The sequence below is a fragment of the Sinocyclocheilus grahami genome, unplaced genomic scaffold (genome assembly GCF_001515645.1).
Source record: "Sinocyclocheilus grahami isolate Dianchi unplaced genomic scaffold, SAMN03320097.WGS_v1.1 scaffold240.1, whole genome shotgun sequence".
Lineage (NCBI taxonomy): Eukaryota > Metazoa > Chordata > Actinopteri > Cypriniformes > Cyprinidae > Sinocyclocheilus > Sinocyclocheilus grahami.
Genome location: NW_015505419.1, coordinates 341,345 through 361,982, shown reverse-complemented (window position 1 = coordinate 361,982; position 20,638 = coordinate 341,345). Strand labels below are relative to the sequence as shown.

The 20,638-nt window shown below is 41.3% G+C and overlaps 1 protein-coding gene across 1 annotated transcript in view; it reads left to right on the top strand.

Moving 5' to 3' along the window:
• stim2b (stromal interaction molecule 2b) overlaps positions 1-20,638 on the top strand; it is a 62,943-nt gene that overhangs the window by 36,092 nt on the left and 6,213 nt on the right. Inside the window, exons 3-12 of the mRNA XM_016289060.1 lie at positions 6,264-6,375; positions 7,728-7,839; positions 8,516-8,631; positions 9,635-9,812; positions 10,490-10,667; positions 12,915-13,076; positions 13,553-13,653; positions 13,743-13,981; positions 15,248-15,428; positions 16,393-17,945. Of these exons, the coding sequence (XP_016144546.1) occupies positions 6,264-6,375; positions 7,728-7,839; positions 8,516-8,631; positions 9,635-9,812; positions 10,490-10,667; positions 12,915-13,076; positions 13,553-13,653; positions 13,743-13,981; positions 15,248-15,428; positions 16,393-16,933 (1,920 nt within the window). The 3' untranslated portion in view covers positions 16,934-17,945. The remainder of the gene's footprint in view (positions 1-6,263; positions 6,376-7,727; positions 7,840-8,515; positions 8,632-9,634; positions 9,813-10,489; positions 10,668-12,914; positions 13,077-13,552; positions 13,654-13,742; positions 13,982-15,247; positions 15,429-16,392; positions 17,946-20,638) is intronic.

Genomic DNA, 20,638 nt, shown 5'->3' with positions numbered 1-20,638 from the left:
CGCACCGCCCAAATATATATATATATATATATATATATATATATATATATATATATATATACTAATTTATTTTTAACATTTAAACTTTATTAACTGTCTGTAACTCAAAATTAGCCTAATTTTGAGCTACAGACAGTAAAAAAAAAAAGTGAAAAATGTTGAATGTTGATGAAATTTTGGTCGAGTTTTCACAGGGTCTGTGCGAGAAGGCTCACTGGGGGAAACACATGCTTGCATAAAGCCAGAGGCCAGCTGTGTGCCAGTGTGTCCATGCCGAGGGGGCCTTGGTCAGGGAGTCATACAACTGGCAGTGCGAGGACTCATGGGAAGCAACAGGTCGACCTGGGCTTCCCCGAATCGACTCCAGATCAGCCGGATCATCTGAGAGCTGAGAAACGTGAGCTGTCATTAGAGAGCAACCGTACATCACGTAGACAACCGTGATGTACGAAACGGTCGCAGTGTTGACCGTGCGGACCAACACATGCTTGCCAAGCAGCAGCGGCCGGAACTGCCACAAGGCTAGTAGCACTGCCAGCAACTCGAGGCAGTGATGTGCCAAAGCAGTTGAGGCCCTGTCCAGAACCCTGAGGCTACCTGCCTGTTGCATGTAGCGCACCACCCTGCACTGGAGGCATCTGTCGTGACACCAACATGCTGAGACACTTGTTCTAAGGGCACTCTGGCCCATAGAAAGACAAGGTCCATCCAGGGGCTGAATGAGTGGCAACATGTTGGTGTGATGGTCACACAAACTGTACCACGGCACAATGCCCATCTCGGGACTCGGGAGTGTAACCAGTGCTGAAGTGGTCTCATATGCAGCAGTCTGAGTGGTGTGACTGCGGCTGCGGATGCCATATGACCCAGGAGCCTCTAAAAAAAGTGAACTCAGGCAGTTCAGCACAGACTGGGCACGCTCGTTGGTGAGCGTCCTATTGACATCCTTCGCCAATAGGACAGCAATCTTCTCGCACAGGACAGGGGGCGTCTCGGACTGCCACCAAAGTCTTGAGAACGCCGCAGAACCTGGGGGGTCGCCTGTTCGAATGAGCCAGCGGGACGGGTTGGGCAGCATGAGCCACGCCCCCAAACTCCGTGCGAGTGGCACCAAAGGGACAATCGACATACCCGCAGTAGTGCAGTGGTGGGAAGTCATGCTGGACAGCCCAGAAAGCACCGCGTTCTGGCTCATCACGACAGGGCTCCCCGTGTCCCATGCATGGGAAGGCATTGTGTCCCCGAACTGCAATCGCTTGGCCGCTGGCAATAGTGGGTGTCGTGGGCGAGAGTGAGGAGGCAGCGCGTCACTCACTGTCAACCCACGAACCTGATGGCCCAGAGGAAAAGCAAACTGCTCTTTGTTTGAGAATGTGGTTACCACTGGCCCTTGGGCCAGCAGCGGAACAGAACAAATGAAACAAAAGGTGGCGCTCTCATTGCCGTCTCCGGAAGAGAAGCAGTTCCTCACATCTCTGGGCTGTCTGTGTCAGGGCCGCCTCGTCATCTTCCTGGAGGACTTAGCAAGCAAGGCTTGACACACCGGCATGGTCTCAGCATGGTGCAAAGCAGCTGCAGGAGGGCGCCCTCGGCAATGGGCAGGCTGAGGCGTGGCCTGCTGCGGAACGGTGGCAGGTGGAGAATCACTCCGGGGCTGGATGTGCTGGATAGCCTCAGTCTGCCTCTGTACTGCCGAGAACTGCTGGGCGAAGTTCTCGACAGCGTCTCCGAATAGCCCAGCCAGGGAGATAGGAGTGTTAAGAAAGTGCACTTTGTTGACGTCACTCATCTCAGCAAGGCTGATCCATAGATGGCGCTCTTGGGCCACAAGTGTGGACCACGCCGTGACCTTCGTCACCCGGAGAGCGAAGTCGGTCGCCGAGCGCAACTCCTGCATCAACCCCAGGTTGGTACTACCCTCGCGCATTTGTTTCAGTGCCTTGGCTTGGTGGACCTGCAGGATCGCCATGGCATGCAGGGCAGAGGTGGCTTGGCCCGCAGCACTGTATGCTTTGACAGTGAGAGCCGCCATCAGCTTACAGGCTTTGGACAGGAAACGAGGACGATTCCTCCAAGTGGCGGTATTTTGCAGGCACAGGTGCACCACAACCGCACTCTCCACCTGGAGAATGTCAACGTACCCCATATCCACCCCACCATCAAGGGTAGTGAGGATGGAGGAGGCGGACGAGCAGCTTCCGGGCCAAAAAAACGAGGTCGTCCATGACTTCATCAGCTCCTCATGCACCTCCGGGAAGAAAGGACGTCACTCACTGTCAACCCACGAGCCTGATGGCCCAGAGGAAAAGCAAACTGCTCTTTGTTTGAGAATGTGGTTACCACTGGCCCTTGGGCCAGCAGCGGAACAGAACAAATGAAACAAAAGGTGGCGCTCTCATTGCCGTCTCCGGAAGAGAAGCAGTTCCTCACATCTCTGGGCTGTCTGTGTCAGGGCCGCCTCGTCATCTTCCTGGAGGACTTAGCAAGCAAGGCTTGACACACCGGCATGGTCTCAGCATGGTGCAAAGCAGCTGCAGGAGGGCGCCCTCGGCAATGGGCAGGCTGAGGCGTGGCCTGCTGCGGAACGGTGGCAGGTGGAGAATCACTCCGGGGCTGGATGTGCTGGATAGCCTCAGTCTGCCTCTGTACTGCCGAGAACTGCTGGGCGAAGTTCTCGACAGCGTCTCCGAATAGCCCAGCCAGGGAGATAGGAGTGTTAAGAAAGTGCACTTTGTTGACGTCACTCATCTCAGCAAGGCTGATCCATAGATGGCGCTCTTGGGCCACAAGTGTGGACCACGCCGTGACCTTCGTCACCCGGAGAGCGAAGTCGGTCGCCGAGCGCAACTCCTGCATCAACCCCAGGTTGGTACTACCCTCGCGCATTTGTTTCAGTGCCTTGGCTTGGTGGACCTGCAGGATCGCCATGGCATGCAGGGCAGAGGTGGCTTGGCCCGCAGCACTGTATGCTTTGACAGTGAGAGCCGCCATCAGCTTACAGGCTTTGGACAGGAAACGAGGACGATTCCTCCAAGTGGCGGTATTTTGCAGGCACAGGTGCACCACAACCGCACTCTCCACCTGGAGAATGTCAACGTACCCCATATCCACCCCACCATCAAGGGTAGTGAGGATGGAGGAGGCGGACGAGCGGCTTCCGGGCCAAAAAAACGAGGTTGTCCATGACTTCATCAGCTCCTCATGCACCTCCGGGAAGAAAGGAACCGGGGCAGGCCATGGTCGCGAGCCACGACCCGTGCTGAGAAACCAATCATCTCACCGCAAGGGCTCGGGACTGGTAGGTGTACAGGCCTCCAGCCCAATGCTCACAGCAGCCCGGGAAAGCAGGCCGTCACTCTGGGTCCGATTCGGCAATGGCGACAACACCCGAGGGGGGCAGCCCCGCCTAATCTTCATCCTCAGAAGATGATCGCCCATCCCCCGATGCAGCGATTGACATCTGATCCTCTATCGCCGCATCGAATTAAATGCTGGGCACGCCGTGAGACAGCACAGCAGAATCACCGGGGAGCCACACAGAACAGCTGCTGCGGGAGGGGTGAGAGGTCCGTGGGGACTGGCCCAGCGGTAAGGCTCTCACTGCAACCTTCAGATCGCCCAGAGGACTAGCCGATGGTTCTCTGCTCGTGGCAGAGAAGCCAGTGCAGTTAGTGACAGAGGGAGCCCCTCCCATCCCTGTGAGGAGAGAGAGGCGCGAACGCAGTGCTGCCATGGTCACACGCTCACAGTGAACGCATGAACCATCCATGAACGCATGAATGCAGCTTCAGCGTGCTGGATGCCCAGACACAGAAGACAACGATCGTGGTTCTCGACAGAGGTCAGGAATCAACCGCAACCAAGAGGACACGGACGGAACGGCGTCTTTAAAAAGACGCGAGCTGTCCGTGATCAGAAAGTGCTCTTTTACAGGTGCATCTCAATAAATTGAAAAGTTAATTTCATGGAAAAGTTAATTTATTTCAGTAATTCAACTCAAATTGTGAAACTTGTGTATTAAATAAATTCAATGCACACAGACTGAAGTAGTTTAAGTCTTTGGTTCTTTTAATTGTGATGATTTTGGCTCACATTTAACAAAAACCCACCAATTCACTATCTCAACAAATTAGAATACTTCATAAGACCAATAAAAAAAACATTTTTAGTGAATTGTTGGCCTTCTGGAAAGTATGTTAATTTACTGTACATGTACTCAATACTTGGTAGGGGCTCCTTTTGCATGAATTACTGCATCAGTGCGGCGTGGCATGGAGACAATCAGCCTGTGGCACTGCTGAGGTGGTATGGAAGCCCAGGTTTCTTTGACAGTGGCCTTCAGCTCATCTGCATTTTTTGGTCTCTTGTTTCTCATTTTCCTCTTGACAATACCCCATAGATTCTCTATGCGGTTCAGGTCTGGTGAGTTTGCTGGCCAGTCAAGCACACCAACACCATGGTCATTGAACCAGCTTTTGGTTTTAATACCCGAGTTTCACAATTTGAGTTGAATTACTGAAATAAATGAACTTTTCCACGACATTCTAATTTATTGAGATGCACCTGTAGATGAAGCACCTAGGGGAATCGCTGAATTAACAGGGATGCAGCTGACTGTGCCGTAACGCCACTCAGAACAGCCTCTTCTTCCAGCAGCAGAGAGAATTCGCCTGGTTAATCTCTAACTGTGTTCATTCACTCGGCTCAGAAGCAAAAATTTGATGAGTGGATGCACCTGTCGCCTATTTATACCCATATGCACGGGGAGTGGAGGAGTGGTTCAGGTATGCAAAATCCACTAGCCACATTTCCTTGGCGTTTTCTCTTAATCAGAGAGGATTCGGGCTCCCAAGTAAAACCCCTAATGTCGTCATCGACATAACTCGAAGTGACCGACATATAGGGAACTAATGTTATTCGAACACTGACTTGAACATTAACTCTTTGAATAGTTCAGAAGTTATGTTATGAGGTGTGTGTGTTTGTTTGTGTGTGTGTTTGTTGATGTTTTTGAGGTTTGAATGATGGTTTCACATGTCCTCTTTATTCTCTCACACACACTCATCCGGTGAAGTGGAAGTTTAATTCTTTTATGCAAACTGACACTACTCAAAAGTGATCCCACAATGCACCTCTCTGTTAAATTTACTGCAGACAATACACTGCATGGATCACTTACTACCTAAGTTCTTTTTTTACAGTTTATTGCAGCTGGAAGTAAACAAGTTATTAATTGTATAAAAAATACAAAAAGTTGCCATTAGCCTGTTAAAATAATAGTAACATCCACTACACAAGAGGTAGTAAGTCTTTTGGTTTGTCCATAGTAAACATATACAGATGTCACTTGTGGCCTTCACCATTTCCTTCAAACTCAAGATTGAATGTGAAGATACTGTTTATTTTCTCTTTTTACTTCTCTGTTTTTTGCTACTCAGCTCTCTTTGACTTTAGTGAGGATGTGACGTGTGTTTTGAGGATAGTTTCTGGTCATGGCAGGTGCTCCTGGGCTCAAGAAGTGTTTCGAGAAGAGGCCCAAGAATTTCTCCTTCTTACAGCCACTGAAAATTGGTGTCCTCTTTCAGGACACAGCAGATTCCTAAATGTGTGTGCGTGAGTGTGTGAGGGAGAGAGAGTTGCTAAATAAGCCTACACGACTTTAAAGATGTCTTGTCCCTCATTTGTTGGAAATGAGTATGAGCATAGCAACATAATTCATAAACAGAAGGGACAAAAAAAACGCTGTTTAACAAAATGACATTTTTCATCATGTATGTGCAGCACACACATATGCAGAACCACAAGAGAGATACACAGACCTGACCACAGAGAGCTTCACGCTTATATAGTATGCTTGTCATATTCTAATAGCTTTATTGTGCAATAAAACTCTGCTCTAGTTATGTATTTTTCTGGTCATCTTTTGAAATTGCATTGTGGCTCTGCAAATGTTGTTGGCTGATTATGATTAATCACTTTTGTTTTTCCTCATTTGTTAGTTGTTTTGGTTAAAAGCATCTGCAGAATGAATTAATGTCATGTAAGGCGACAGATATTACATTCAAATGTGATGTTTCCCTAGTGTCCTTTTTGCATTATAAATATTTGCATTATATTAAAAGGTATTTTTGAAACCAGTAAACCCTCTGATAGAGTTGCCTGTAACCCGAAGGCAAATAAAACATGATATGGCATGAACTACTTCATAAGAAGTCATTTTCCTGTGGTCTGAGCAGTAATGTTATCCTGTTGTTCTTCTGCAGTTTATCATAGAGGACATGAAGCAGCACCAGACCAATAAACACAGTAATCTTCACCGAGAGGACCAGCACATCACGGTGGAGGAGCTGTGGAGGGGCTGGAAAATATCAGAAGGTAAAGAAAGATGGACAGAGAAAACGGGGGCTGGGTGGCGTATACAGCACTGTGAGACAGAAAAAATGTTGTTCACTTGTAGAGATTCTGCTGTACTGTTTATACTGTGGTAGATATATTTTGCAGGCATCAATGGGCAGGACAATTTAATATTATTTACACGTGAGAGCAAAAAACAGAAGCATGGAATAATTTGAAAATACTGAGCAGGATGTGTCCCAAACTAGTCAAGTCAATACAAGAAAGGTCTGTTTTTTTAACTTATTTACATCCCAACCTGCCCCATAAATATAAAATTCAGTTGATGAAAGGTGTGCATATATATTGGCTAGCTATTATTAATTTATGCGTAACTATACCTTTTGTTATTTATCATTATCCTTAAAAAAAAAAATCATAATTATGAAATAAGGTGAAGTATCTTTTATTTGTGAAGTATTTAATGGAGCACATTCAACACAATCTCCAGGAATTTAATTTGTGCTTGGTCTTGGGTTTTCCTAGTAGTGATGTCATTAGATGTCTGAATGGAGTGATGTCACTATGATCTCTAAACAAAGATGGTGTGTTATTATGGAGTGATGTCATCTTACAGCATCAGGCTCTGTTGAAGACACCGGGGCTGTCATTTCCCTCTGATTTTAGGGATAAATTATGGTTGGGGTTAGAGATCGGTCTGTGTTTTTGGATAGTAATGTTGTGCCAGGATCAGTAAAAGATGTTGATCTAGGAACACGTTTGATCACATGGCAAAATCACGACAGACAGTGGTGGTGAATATACTGTACAGTGGGGTCCTAACATCTTAGTCTAATGAGTCGTTTTTTCCAATGCTTTAAGATCTAGTCAGATAGAAATTGAAACCATGATATGACCTGGACTAAGGCTCTCCTTACTAAAGTTTTTTTTTGTGTGTGTGTGTGTGAAACATGGCGATGATTTGAGATGATCCAAAGAGCATCTTAAGCTTCAATGGAATAACGCCTGACCTTCTGTACAAGGTCACTTGATCAATGTCACAAAAGTCACATAGAAAAATGCAGAATCTGAATATTTTTCTCCATTCTTCCTGATTTTATTTTATTTTTTTCAAGTTTTAATTAAATTGTGATTTTTTTTTCTCAGTGTGCACAATCAAACCCTGCTGTGTTTTTACTGATGTACACACACTGACCGAAGGCCAAATATTAAAAGAATACTGAACATTGAGCTCATAAATATTTTTTGTTTTTCTGTTTTGTGTTCAGAACATTTTAAAGAATTACACATTTGTCATTTAAGCAAGTTAATGTTCTTTTTTTGGTAGGTTTCTTCTCGCCCCCCTCATTTGAGTCGTTTTCTCTCTTTCTCAGTGCACAACTGGACACTGGAGGATGCAGTTCAGTGGCTGAAAGAGTCAGTGGAGCTTCCTCAGTACGAAAAAAACTTCAGAGAGTTTAAAGTAGACGGCAACATGCTACCTCGGTAAATACACACACTTTTGTCTGTTCATCATGGACTTTCCATTGACTTGCATTGTTTTTATACTTAGTTATAATACTCCTGCTCCTAATCCTATCACAGCCTCACACAGACATTCTTTTTTCATTTATGCAATATTTTTTATGCCACACTTATGTTAAAGTGTGTTAGAACCTAATAGGGTAAAAAAAAAATCACCAGTTGTGAATTTTTAACAGCAGTGCTTCCCTCTAGTGGTGATGATGTGTCAGTACACAGACATTAAAGATGTGTATGAACATTGGGGGTAAAGAAAGGTTTAGGGTGTTGAGTTTCCCCTCAGGGCCACTTCTCCGTGACTCATGAAATGATGTCACAGCAGCAGATCACCTTTCACCTGCAGCTATGCTTAGTATGTGTGTGGCAGCACATGTGATCTTTCAGTCATCTAGTACTCACTACTTAAAATTAGTGCTTAGATGCTTGAACTTGCCATTCATGCACACACACATAGTCACATAAACTGTGTTTTGCAGTTAAAGCAATTAGATTTGCATAGACATTTCAGATAGATTTATTGGAAGCTCTAACATTTCCAAGTAAAGTTTGAAATCACAAACTGACCTGAAACTGTCTGATTTAGTGTGATCTTGGTTTATTCTTACCACCTGACCTGCTGTGTTTTTCCTTTCCATTACAGAATAGCAGCCAATGAACCATCATTTATGTCAATGCAGCTAAAGATATTAGACCAACGACATAAACAGAAATTAAATCTAAAAGCGTTAGATGCAGTGCTCTTCGGACATCCACTACGTAAGTGTATTCACCTAATCTGGAATAAAGCTTGTTTAATTGTTTATGTAAAGGGAAAGTTTAGCCCAAAATTTACATAGTTTCAAACCCATATGACCTTGCTTCTTTGGAACACAAATAATACTGTACGTCACAAATAATGTCGCTCTTTTCAGTGCTATAAAAATGATTGAGATATGAAGCTTTTAAGGTACAAAAAGAATGCAGTAGTAACACAAAAGTGTCATAAGTAGTCAATATGACTGCATTACCATTCAAAAGTTTGGTGTCAGTACAATTTTAAGAATCATATTCAGCAAGGACACATTAAATTGATCATTGTAAATAAATACATTCTGTTCTTTGAACTTTGTGTTCAGCAAAAAGATGGTGAAAAAATGTATCATGGTTTCTCCAAAAATATTAAGCAACATAACTGTTTTCAAAATAATAGTAATAGTAATAATAATAATAGCATATCAGAATGATTTCTGAAGGATCATGAGACACTGAAGACTGAAATAATGGCTGCTGAAAATTAAGCTTATATATTAAAATAGAAAACAGTTGTTTTAAATTCACAATACTCAATATTTCATAATATTAAAATTTTTACTATAATTTTAATAAAATACATGCAGTCTTCATAAACATATTAGACACTTTTTTCAAAAACTTTTAAAAAGGTTATATTTTTTAACTGTGTAGTCTACGAGCGAAATTCAAAGAAGTGTGAGAAACAGACCAAAACTGGCACTTTCATGAGAGAAACAGTTTAATAATCCATTAATTAATTGTACTTTTTGAGTCAGATCTTTTCAATGAATCGGTTAATCCGTTCTCAAAGTGGGTCCAAATGACTCATTGACAACCAGAATCTGGTTGCAGCATTTAACAGCTCACTGAAATCACTAAAGTTTGGACACTTTCTTACACAAAGCTATGTATAGAAGTATTTCTTTTATTGTAATATTTGCTTGTTTAGTGGGTATACATGCTCTCTTTTTCTCTCTTCTTCCTTTAGGTCCTCACCATCACTGGCTGAAGGACTTTGTTTTGATGATTTCAATCATCATTGGTGTGGGCGGCTGCTGGTTTGCATACATACAGAACAAGTCGTCTAAAATTCACATCTCCAAGATGATGAAAGATCTGGAGAGTCTACAGCATGCTGAACAGAGCCTGACAGAGCTACAGAGCCGGTGAGAGAGAAAGCAAATAACAGACAGTGAGAGAGATATTCTGTACCCTCGAGGGAAGAGGTCATCATTTACTCACCCTCATGCCGTTCCAGATCTGCACGACTTTCTCTGTGGAACACAAAAGGAGAGACTAGCTCCAATATGTCAAAAAGTCAGTGCAACTCTCACGCTAAAATTTCTGAAGCCGTAAGATAGCTGTATGTGAAAAACAGACTTTTTTCATCTTCATCCACATCCATATGACATTGTGACGTCAGTACAATGAGAGTACTTGCCATTGAAGTATGGAATTACGTTCATAATGTTATATGACAACTTTTGTTTTTTTTCTTGAGCTTGGCAGTCTATAGCCCTTTCACTTTCATTATATGGAAAAGAGTTGAGATGATATTTGTTCGTTTAGGTTTGGAACAACATGAGGGTGAACAAATTATGAAAGAGTTTTATTATTATTATTATTTTTTTTTTTTCAAATTGCAACACACCAGATTTCAGATGTGACTTAAATTTCTCTGTGGTTTCATCAGGCTGGAAAAGGCTCAGGAGGAGAACCGAATTTAGGTTTGGAACAACATGAGGGTGAACAAATTATGAAAGAGTTTTATTATTATTATTTTTTTCAAATTGCAACACACCAGATTTCAGATGTGACTTAAATTTCTCTGTGGTTTCATCAGGCTGGAAAAGGCTCAGGAGGAGAACCGAACGGTGGCGGTGGAGAAGCAGAACCTGGAGCAGAAGATGCGTGACGAGATCAACGGAGCAAAGAGAGAAGCCAGCAGACTGCGAGAGCTGCGAGAGGGGGCTGAATGTGAACTCAGCAGACTCAAGTATGCAGAGGAGGAACTAGTGCAGGTAAGAACCAGTATATATATATATCAAATATAGTTAGTTAGTCTTTAGTGTGATAACCCTTACAAATAAGAAGTTCTGTTGTATAAAGTGTGCTACTGGTATTCTTTTTTAAAACTAAAAATAAGAGAGTATGCTTTAAGTCTACTTGGCTTATACTGACAAGTATTCAGAAAAGTATATTTTGCTAAGTATTCTAAATATATTATGCTTCAAGTGTAAGCCTGCACTGCAGTTATGTCATCTGCCCCTTCACATGCCCAAGCTCTTTAAAGCTAAATGAATTCTGATTGGCTCTCAATATATTTATTGTCCTTCAGCTAGAAAAATCTTTGTGAAAGTGACTCCAGAACTATCGTTCCTCTGTGCTGTTATGGTTATAGTTGAGGTGTGGACTTGTTATTGTTATACTTCCTCGGTGTGAATCGGCCTTAAAGGCACAATATGTACGATTTTTTTATTAAAATATCCAAAAACCACTAGAACGGTTTTATATATTTTGCTGACTTGTGTACTTACATTATCCCAAATGTTTTGAAGAATGTTTAAATCCAGAGAAATAAGCAATTTTAATTGACGTCATACACCCTCGAATTACAAATTTTATTGTATTTTATTAGACAGGTGACGACCGCACAGAGTAGCATTATAACAGAACGTTCAAATGTATCTACAGTGGTATCTGACAAAGTGAAGCATGCTTAAATAGCAACACATCATACCGCGATCTAAAGAAATTGAAGAACAGATGAGAATCAAAACAGTTGACATGTATCAGTCTGGAAAGGATTATAAAGATATTTCTAAGGCTTTGGGACTCCAGCGAACCATGGTCAGAGCCATTATTATTTAATTGCATTATCTTTGTGTAATATAAAAATTTGTTTGATGATCTGAAACATTAAAATGTGACAAATATGCAAAAAAATTAAAAAACAGGAAGGGGGCCAACACTTTTTCACACCACTGAAATATGATAAAACAGCGCTGCTTTTTTTCCCCCACATACGCACGACCGGAAGGAGCAGAAGCGGTCGACTGTGGCATAATAAAAGCTCAGCTGCTTTCGAGCCGTGTGTCGCACTCATTCAGCAGCCTCGTTTCACTTCGACGGCTTTCAGCCTCACTCTGCTTCATACTACAACGTTAATAAATCTTTAATACATTAGCTCATCCATGAACATGATTTCTGCCCGAATCCCATCGGATTGCTTCGGCTGTGGGGATGAAGACGACAACTCCCATGATTCCACACTCAGTCACGGTGTCATCTAACTACGCCTTTGTTTCTTTGTTTGTTTTGAATACACGCCCTCTAGTGGCAAAAAATTACATATTGTGCCTTTAAGTATGCATTGAAAAAACTTATCCATAAGTCAGTAACACTGACAAACAAAATTCTATAAAACTATTTTTATTCAATTTCTAAATGGTAAATTCATTAACAGTTTATTAAAATACATTAAAAGATTAAACAAACGGCGGTGATAACCTTGCAGGCAGCGCACCGGCATACAGCGCTGTTGTGCTGTGGGCGTCCCGAGTTCGAATCCCAGCTCGTGGACCTTTCCCGATCCCGCCCCCCTCTCTCTCTCCCAATTCGATTCCTGTCATTACACTGTCCTATTTAAATAAAGGCAAAATGCCACAAATAAATATTTTTTAACAGATAAAACTAAAAGTTAAGGATATACAAGTATACTACTAGTTCATTGATATTAGTGTACATCCTAAATAAAGTATACTTGGACAATATACTTTTATACTTGAAGTATACTTGTTTTTGTAAGGGAAGCCAGACTTTTGACTACACAGTAAGCAATCTGACATGTAAAACAACCAATTTTCTTAACATGGTGCATATATGAAGCGTGTAAATCTAAAATTAATTCTGTCATAATAACTGACCAATAATAGACCATTTTACGTAGCAAAATATGAGCTATCAACATGATACAGTAATGTTAAATATATTTTGACAAGCTATTTAAATTACTTTGGGTTCTCTAAGACTCAAAATAGAACAGAAGCATTAATATAATAAAATGTAATTAATTACTTTTATCCAAAATGTATTCATTCCTGCAGTTTATCATTGCATTTCTATTGCCTTTCATCACTACGGCCCTATTCTGTAAAAACACCACTAGATGGATGTATCGTTCCTCAAGTTGTGATTTCTGTCCTTCCACATTACAAGTAATAAATTACAAGTTCCAAAGAGTGTTTGTGTTTGTTGGCTATTTCCAGGTGCGAATGGCACTGAAGAGAGCAGAGAAGGAGATGCAGTCAGATTGGTCGGTGCCAGAAGCCCTGCAGATGTGGCTTCAGCTCACACATGAGGTGGAAGTGCAGTACTACAACATTAAAAAACAGAATGCCGAGCTGCAGCTCACGGTCGCAAAGGACGAGGTGAGTGATTTATTGTTTACACTTCCTGCCAGGGCAGAAAATGCTTTTTTACCAACATATTTTAAAGTTGGAGCCCAAATAGTTTGGAAAATATTTACATTGCATCAACTATTGTACATTAAAAGTGAAGTTTAATTTTCAGTTTAAATCTACCTAAACATCTCGTTCAATTTCTCTCTCAGTGACTAACAAAAATGAAGCTGAAACTTTCCCCTGTTAATTTAGATTTCTAATGATGTGGTTAAATGACTTTTTAACTACATGGTTTGTTTTGCCATTTGTTATCTGCATCTGGAATGAGTCATCAGCAGTTAAGCTAAAACAATTAGCAGTCACTGCAGCACGGGAGATGAGCTTGCGTTCAGTACAACCAACAAATGTCCAGATCACATATGAGCTGACTGGTGCATTTCCATGCAGCATCATTGTGTTTTCATTACTTGTGTGCTTCTGTGTTCATGTTGTGTAAATTTTAGGCAGAAAAGATCAAGAAGAAGAGGAGCTCTGTGTTTGGTACCCTCCATGTTGCACACAGCTCATCGCTGGATGAAGTAGACCACAAAATACTTGAGGCTAAGTAAGCACACATAATTCACAAGCAATCGCTAATGGTTACCCACATTAAATGAAAGCTTATTAGTGTTTTTCTTTTCTTTTTCTTTTTAGAAAAGCTCTGTCAGAGGTCACAGCCTGTTTGCGTGAACGTCTTCACCGCTGGCAGCAAATAGAGAAGTTATGTGGCTTTCCAGTGGTTAATAACTCTGGGCTGCCCAGCCTCACCGCCTCCCTGTACGCCGACCACAGCTGGGTGGTCATGCCGCGGATGTCGGTGCCACCCTACCCAATCGCTGGCGGGGTGGACGATCTCGATGAGGACATGCCACCAATCATTCCACAGTTCACCTGTAAGATCCTCTCTTTAAGCCCAAGATTGTGAGAAATGTTGTGAAAATTTTACTTTAAATTACTTAATTTTTTAACTAATGTACTGTATGTCTTAATAATGTGCAAGAACTTTTCTGTCGAATCCATTCAAATGCATTTAAAAACATTGCAGGGATACACTTTTTTTAATATTGTACATTATAGGCTTGTGATGCCTAAATTGCTCTCTAACGTCACACATCATGGTCTCACGCAATGAAAAATAAATTGGCAAGCAAAGAGGACACTGACAATGAGCAGGTTACGTTTGGTATGAAACAAATGGCGCTTTTCCACTGCATGGTACGACTCGGCTCGGCACGGTTCGGCTCGGCTTGGCTTGGCTCGGCACGGTTTGCGTTTCCACTGCAGTTCAGTACCGCTTTAGAGTGGGCGGGATTATTCACATGTCATTATAGTTGCGCCGCCTCTACACTACCACGACTCCTAAAAAAGCTTTTTGCTATCAACGAGAGGAACGTCTGTTCTTCCGCAACAGACAACAAAACTTGTTGGTCGTTAAAAAAAGGTGCGCTCGTTCAAAACGGTTGCGTTCGATCCTTCGCTGGCTGTGCTGATTTAAATCTAGCAGTTCTTTTGTGTTTGTGTCGCAAGTTCAGTGACGCAGGTAGTGACGATTCTCTCCGGCCAATCCATGATCAGCAGAGTTTACACGTCACGTTTTGGTAACGGTACGGTTCACTTGGAACCCCAACCGAGGTTGTACTAGTACCAGGTACTGTACCCAGTGGAAAACCCCCAAAAAGTGAACCGTACCGTGCCTTACCATGCAGTGGAAAAGAGCCAAAATTCTCAGTTTTCAAATTGTATTTTTATATTAAGAAATTCACACAAAAAAGACAATTTTGTGGCTCTTTAATGTGTTGTGACAGATTGCTGTAGTGCCTCAGTTCAAGTGGTGCATGAACCGATCATCTTTTCCTCTTTACTAGTTAAAACACGGAATAAACATGAATGAATATGAAAAGGTGTCTTGTTTCAATCAAGGAAAGACATCTGTACACGGGATTTTTCAAGTTCAAGTCCACCAATGTTCATTTGCTCTCCTGTCTGGTTTATTTGTCAGAAAAAAAGGCAGATTCGGCGTTATGATTGGTCAGATTGCTTATCAAGCAAACTCTCGGCGAAGAGTGAATTAAGAAACTAGTTAATCATGAGAATTGGTCCATAAACTAAAGTCTTACCTACCATGTGTAAGTGCATAAAGATCTGTCTTTTCTACACAGCTCCTTTGATTCGACCTCCTCTGACCCGCAACAGCAGTGTTTGTCGTTCTCGCAGAAGTCTTATGTCTCAACCCTCGTCCCTTTCTCCTGACCCTGATCTGTTGTCTATGGCCTCGGCCCCACTGGCTTATAGACCCGACGGAGACGATGATCACATCTTCTTCACTGTAGAAAGGAAGGGGTACGTCATCTACAGCTTTTCTTTGTATATATTAATTTATTAAAGTGTTTCAGTCACAAGTTCGATGATGATGAATGTTTTTAAAATGTTTTTGAAAGTCACTTAAACTCACCAAGGTTTATTTATATATCAAAAATACAGTAAAAAAGTTATATTGTTAAATGCTATTGAAATTTAAAATAACCGTTTTCTACTTGAATATATTTTAAAATTCAATTTATTTCTGTGATGGCAAGCCATTACTCCAGTCTTCAGTGTCACATGATCCTTCAGAAATCACTTTAATATGCTGATTTGGTGCTCAGTTATTGTCACTTATTATTGGTGTTCAATTATTAAAAATGGATCTTACTATTATCAGCGTTGGAAACAATTTATGCTACTTAATCTTTTTTGTGGAGATTGCATTTTTTTCGTAGTTCGTAGATAAATAGAAAGTTCAGTGGACAGCATTTCTATGGAATAGAAATAACATTATAAATATTTTTACTGTCAATTTTGATCAATTGAATGCTGATTCGGTCTTGCTGAATAAAACCATGAATTTCTATATGATAAAAGTACTTAAGCCAAACTTTTGAATGAGAGCGCAGAATATACACAAAATATAAGGCAGTGAAAACGGTCTTCAATATTTCAATATTTATAATAATAGGAAAAGTTTCTTGAGCACCAAATCGGCATATTAAAATGATTTAGAATGACCAATGGCTGCTGAAAATTCAGCTTTGCCATCACAGGAATAAATTAAATTTAAAAAATATATTAAAATAGAAAACAGTTTTTTAAATTGCAATAATATTTCAAAATATTAACGTTTTACTGTATTTTTGATCAAATAAATGCCGCTTTGGTGAGCAGTTTAAAAAAATCTTCGTTATTTCAAACATTTGACTGATCGTGTGTATCTTCTTGATTAATGATTTTTATGCGTTTTGTATTTTTTAATGTTTCTGTCACACAGAGATCCTCAGGACACATGCTCAGATTCAGATTCTCTCAGTTCCTCTTTGGGCAGGAAGCAGTTCTCTGGTCCCTCTGTTCAAAGTACATGTGTTACGGGGACGGATACCCCACCACGTAAAATCTCTCGCGAGGAACTACTTCTCCTGGTGCAGGAGGCCCAGACTGTCACCATGGAGACCTTACCTCCTCCCACATCCTCCCCTTCATCTCCACTTGACTCCTCTTCATTTCACAAGGGCTCTCCTGACCTTACCCACTCTTCAGTCCTCCCAGAATCTCAAAGTTTAACCTTTCACCCTGGCACCAAAGCTATGGCCTATAATGGCATTCTGGAAAAGTCATACAGCATGGGGCAGCTGCCTGCTGGTGGGACGCCTCCAGAGGGTCACTACCCCTCCATTAGCTCACTCGACATAGAAAGCAAATCTATCAAGGAGCCCAAGCAACTCCAACCCACCTCCTCCCAGGACTCTTGCGATAACGGACAGAAAAAACGCTCCAAGATCAAGAGCTTGTTCAAGAAAAGCAAAAAGCTGTGAGGAACAGTAGAGAAGATGAAGAAATGGAGAGAAAAAGAAGCCTTAAAACAAAATAAATGAGGGTGATGCTGTCAACCAGAAGCCAAAACATTTTTCAGTTTCTTTGTCCTTTTTTTATTTAAATGGAATGTAGCTTCATCTGGGTAGAGTCCTGGGTTGGAAGCCTTTTTATGGTGATTTTTTTAGCCTCACACATATGCCTTTAAAGGCCAGAAAATGTCATGTTAACATTTTGCAGAACATGGCCTCTTCACTGTCTTCTGTTAGGTCTCTGTTTTCTATAATGTGCACCCTAATGATGTAACCAGGAAGGGATCAGGAAATATACCAAAACAGTATAAACAGAACAGTCCAAAATTCGCCAAATCTCCAAATTCTTAAAAAGATAGACTTCCTGGAAATATGTCTTTAAAGGGAGGGTTCACCTTCAAGTGAAAATTCTGTCATCATTTACTTTCCCTAACCTGTATGCTGTAGTTTTTTACGCAAAATAATTTTTTGAAGAACTGTTACATAGTTCTTGCCATACAACCAAGGTTCATATTGACCAAGTGCTGTTAAACACCAAAAAGCAACATAATAGTAGCTTATATTACTCATGTGCTTTTTTCCAAGTATTCTATCAATCTGCGCTTTGTTTTTAAAGTTGGCCTACATACATGCTTCAGATGGATGTTTGACTTGCACTGCATCTGGTCACCTAATTAGATTGTCAGTTCACGTTTTAGTGTTTAATCCTGTTCTGTACACACACTAGTAATTTACAAGAGTTACAACTGCATTTTACAACCAAATTGAATCCTGAAAAATGCAGGTAGTGACAACCACATTTACAACAGTTTTGACTCCTTAGTGTTGCCAGATCTTGCTAGAAAAAAAACAAAACAAATAACAACAAAAACAAATAAGAACAAGCCCATATTAAACTTACATCCAAACGCATTATCTTGGAAATAAGCCACATTCCAAAATATAGCGACTTGCACCTACATCTTTTATTAACTTGATGAGCGTTTATGAGCTGAGCCCAAACAATAAGGCCAAAGAGGCTTAATAAACTTTGCTATAATATATGGGGACATGGCAACCCTTCAAGAGCGCCCTCTGCAAAGCAGACTTCCAAACATAAATAAAACACATGGCTCTGTTGACGGTGGTTTAGTTAAAATCACTGAATATAACGGTCTTTGATTGCTGTAATATTACTTTGGTCAAAAATAGAGGATACCAAATGCGCAAGATGACAAAACGTTGTTATGGTTACCATGGTGTCAGTAAATGCAATTTCAAGAGTGAGATCTGTTCCATACGAATACGAATCTGTAATTTAGGGGATTTGCTCCCGAATTTAAAGGGATAGTTCACCCAAAAATAAAAATTCTGTCATTAATTACTTACCTTTATGTCGTTCCAAACATGTAAGTCCTTCGTTTATCTTCTGAACACAAATTAAGATATTTTTGATGCAATCCAAGAACTCTAAGACCCTCCATAGACAGCAACACAACTGTAATGTTGTCAGGTCCAGAAACGTAGCAAGGACATCAGTAAAATAGTCCATGTGACATCAGGGGTTCAACCGTAATTTTACGAAGCTACACAAATACTTTTTGTGTGCAAAGAAAACAAAAATAACTTTATTCAACAACTCTTCTCCTCCTCATCCCGTCTTCTTCTTCTTCTCTTAGTTAATGGCAGATTGCAAACAACTTTTAGGTGCATACCGCCACCTACTGTACAGGAGTGTGCAACATTGTGTCATTTAAAGTGTTTTCATATTCTATTCGTCAACCCTGCATCTTTAAGAAATTTAAATAATGCCTCCCGGGTAACTCTTATGCCCTCTCCCTCTCCTTCTGTTCCAAGTATCCCTATCAGATTCCGTCCTGCCTCCTGAACCCTATCTTGAAAAACCCGTCTTTCCACCTCATATAATATACAGTGCAGTATGATATGTTCAGCATTTTCTTTAACCCCACAGTTTTCACTAATCCTTTTCCCCATTAAAAACAAGGTGCCATTCAATCCTGTCTGATCCACTCTCAGTCTTGTCATTATAATTTCTTCCCGCCTGGTCCTTTCTCTATAATTTTTAATACTGACAGACGTTTGTATTTTAAAATATCCCTTTCCTTTCCTGTCTTCCTCCCACCGTTTCTGCCATATTTCAACACCTTTCTTCTTAACTACTGCGTTTCCTTCTCCTTTCCAGAGTGGAATTGAAACTGTTATTTCCTTTTGTACTGCCTCTTTTGCTAGTTTGTCTGCATTCTCGTTTCCTTTCACTCCCTCATGCGCTGGTAAAAAGCGAACATCTATACCACCCTGATGTAATCTTAAAGGGGTGGTTGATTGCGATTTCACTTTTTAAACGTTAGTTAGTGTGTAATGTTGCTGTTTGAGCATAAACAATATCTGCAAAGTTACTAAGCTTAAAGTTAAATCCAAACGGAGATATCGTCTTTTAAAATTCTGGCAGTTTAATGCCTACAAAAACACATAATACACATACAATTCTATTCATATATGAATCGCGATTCTATCTTCTAACGATTCTAAAAGATTCACAAGTTTCAAAATCAATGTTCTAAAGCAGCAGTTCTTAATACTGTTCCTCGCGTCCCCCTGCTCTGCACATGCTCTGCATCTCTCTCTCTCTCTCTTTCTCTCATTGAGCTCAGCTCCAACAATGAACTTCTCCAATTATATACTTATTTCCACATAGCTATGAGAAGCGTTAAACATGGTCGCGTGTGCAGTTGCCGTACTGTATTAAAGCTTTAATCAGGATAAAACCGTATATTAAAAGCTAACATAAGCAGTAGCATTTACAAATAACAGCATATCTAAAAGTATGAGACAACAACAAACAAAAAACATAGGCCTACCAATAAAAGCCGTGCTTGCACAGGATCTGCACGATCCTCTTCAATAATATCCTCTGCTTCTCAATCGGGCTCAAACTGATAAGCGATATTAACGACGCCGTTGTTTACAATACAACCGGAGCACATGCCGCTGAGGTGAGGGGCGGGACGTTTAGACGCGCACTAGAGGCGGTTTAGCCAATCACAACACACTATCAATGTTCTAAAGCAGCGGTTCTTAATACTGTTCCTCGCGTCCCCTGCTCTGGACAAGCTCTGCATCTATCTATCTCTCTTTCTCTCATTGAGCTCAGCTCCAACAATGAACTTCTCCAATTATATACTTATTTCCACATAGCTATGAGAAGCGTTAAACATGGTCGCGTGTGCAGTTGCCGTACTGTATTAAAGCTTTAATCAGGATAAAACCGTATATTAAAAGCTAACATAAGCAGTAGCATTTACAAATAACAGCATATCTAAAAGTATGAGACAACAACAAACAAAAAACATAGGCCTACCATTAAAAGCCGTGCTTGCACAGATTCTGCTCGATCCTCTTCAATAATATCCTCTGCTTCTCAATCGGGCTCAAACTGATAAGTGATATTAACGAAGCCGTTGTTTACAATACAACCGGAGCACATGCCGCTGAGGTGAGGGGCGGGACGTTTAGACGCGCACTAGAGGCGGTTTAGCCAATCACAACACACTGGGCTAGATAACCAATCAGAGCCCATCGGGGGCGGGGCTTCATAAAAACAGGAAAAGATCAGCCCTTTCCTCAGAGAAGGGACAGAGCGGTGTGGAATAAAGGTAAATTATGTGAAAAAGAATG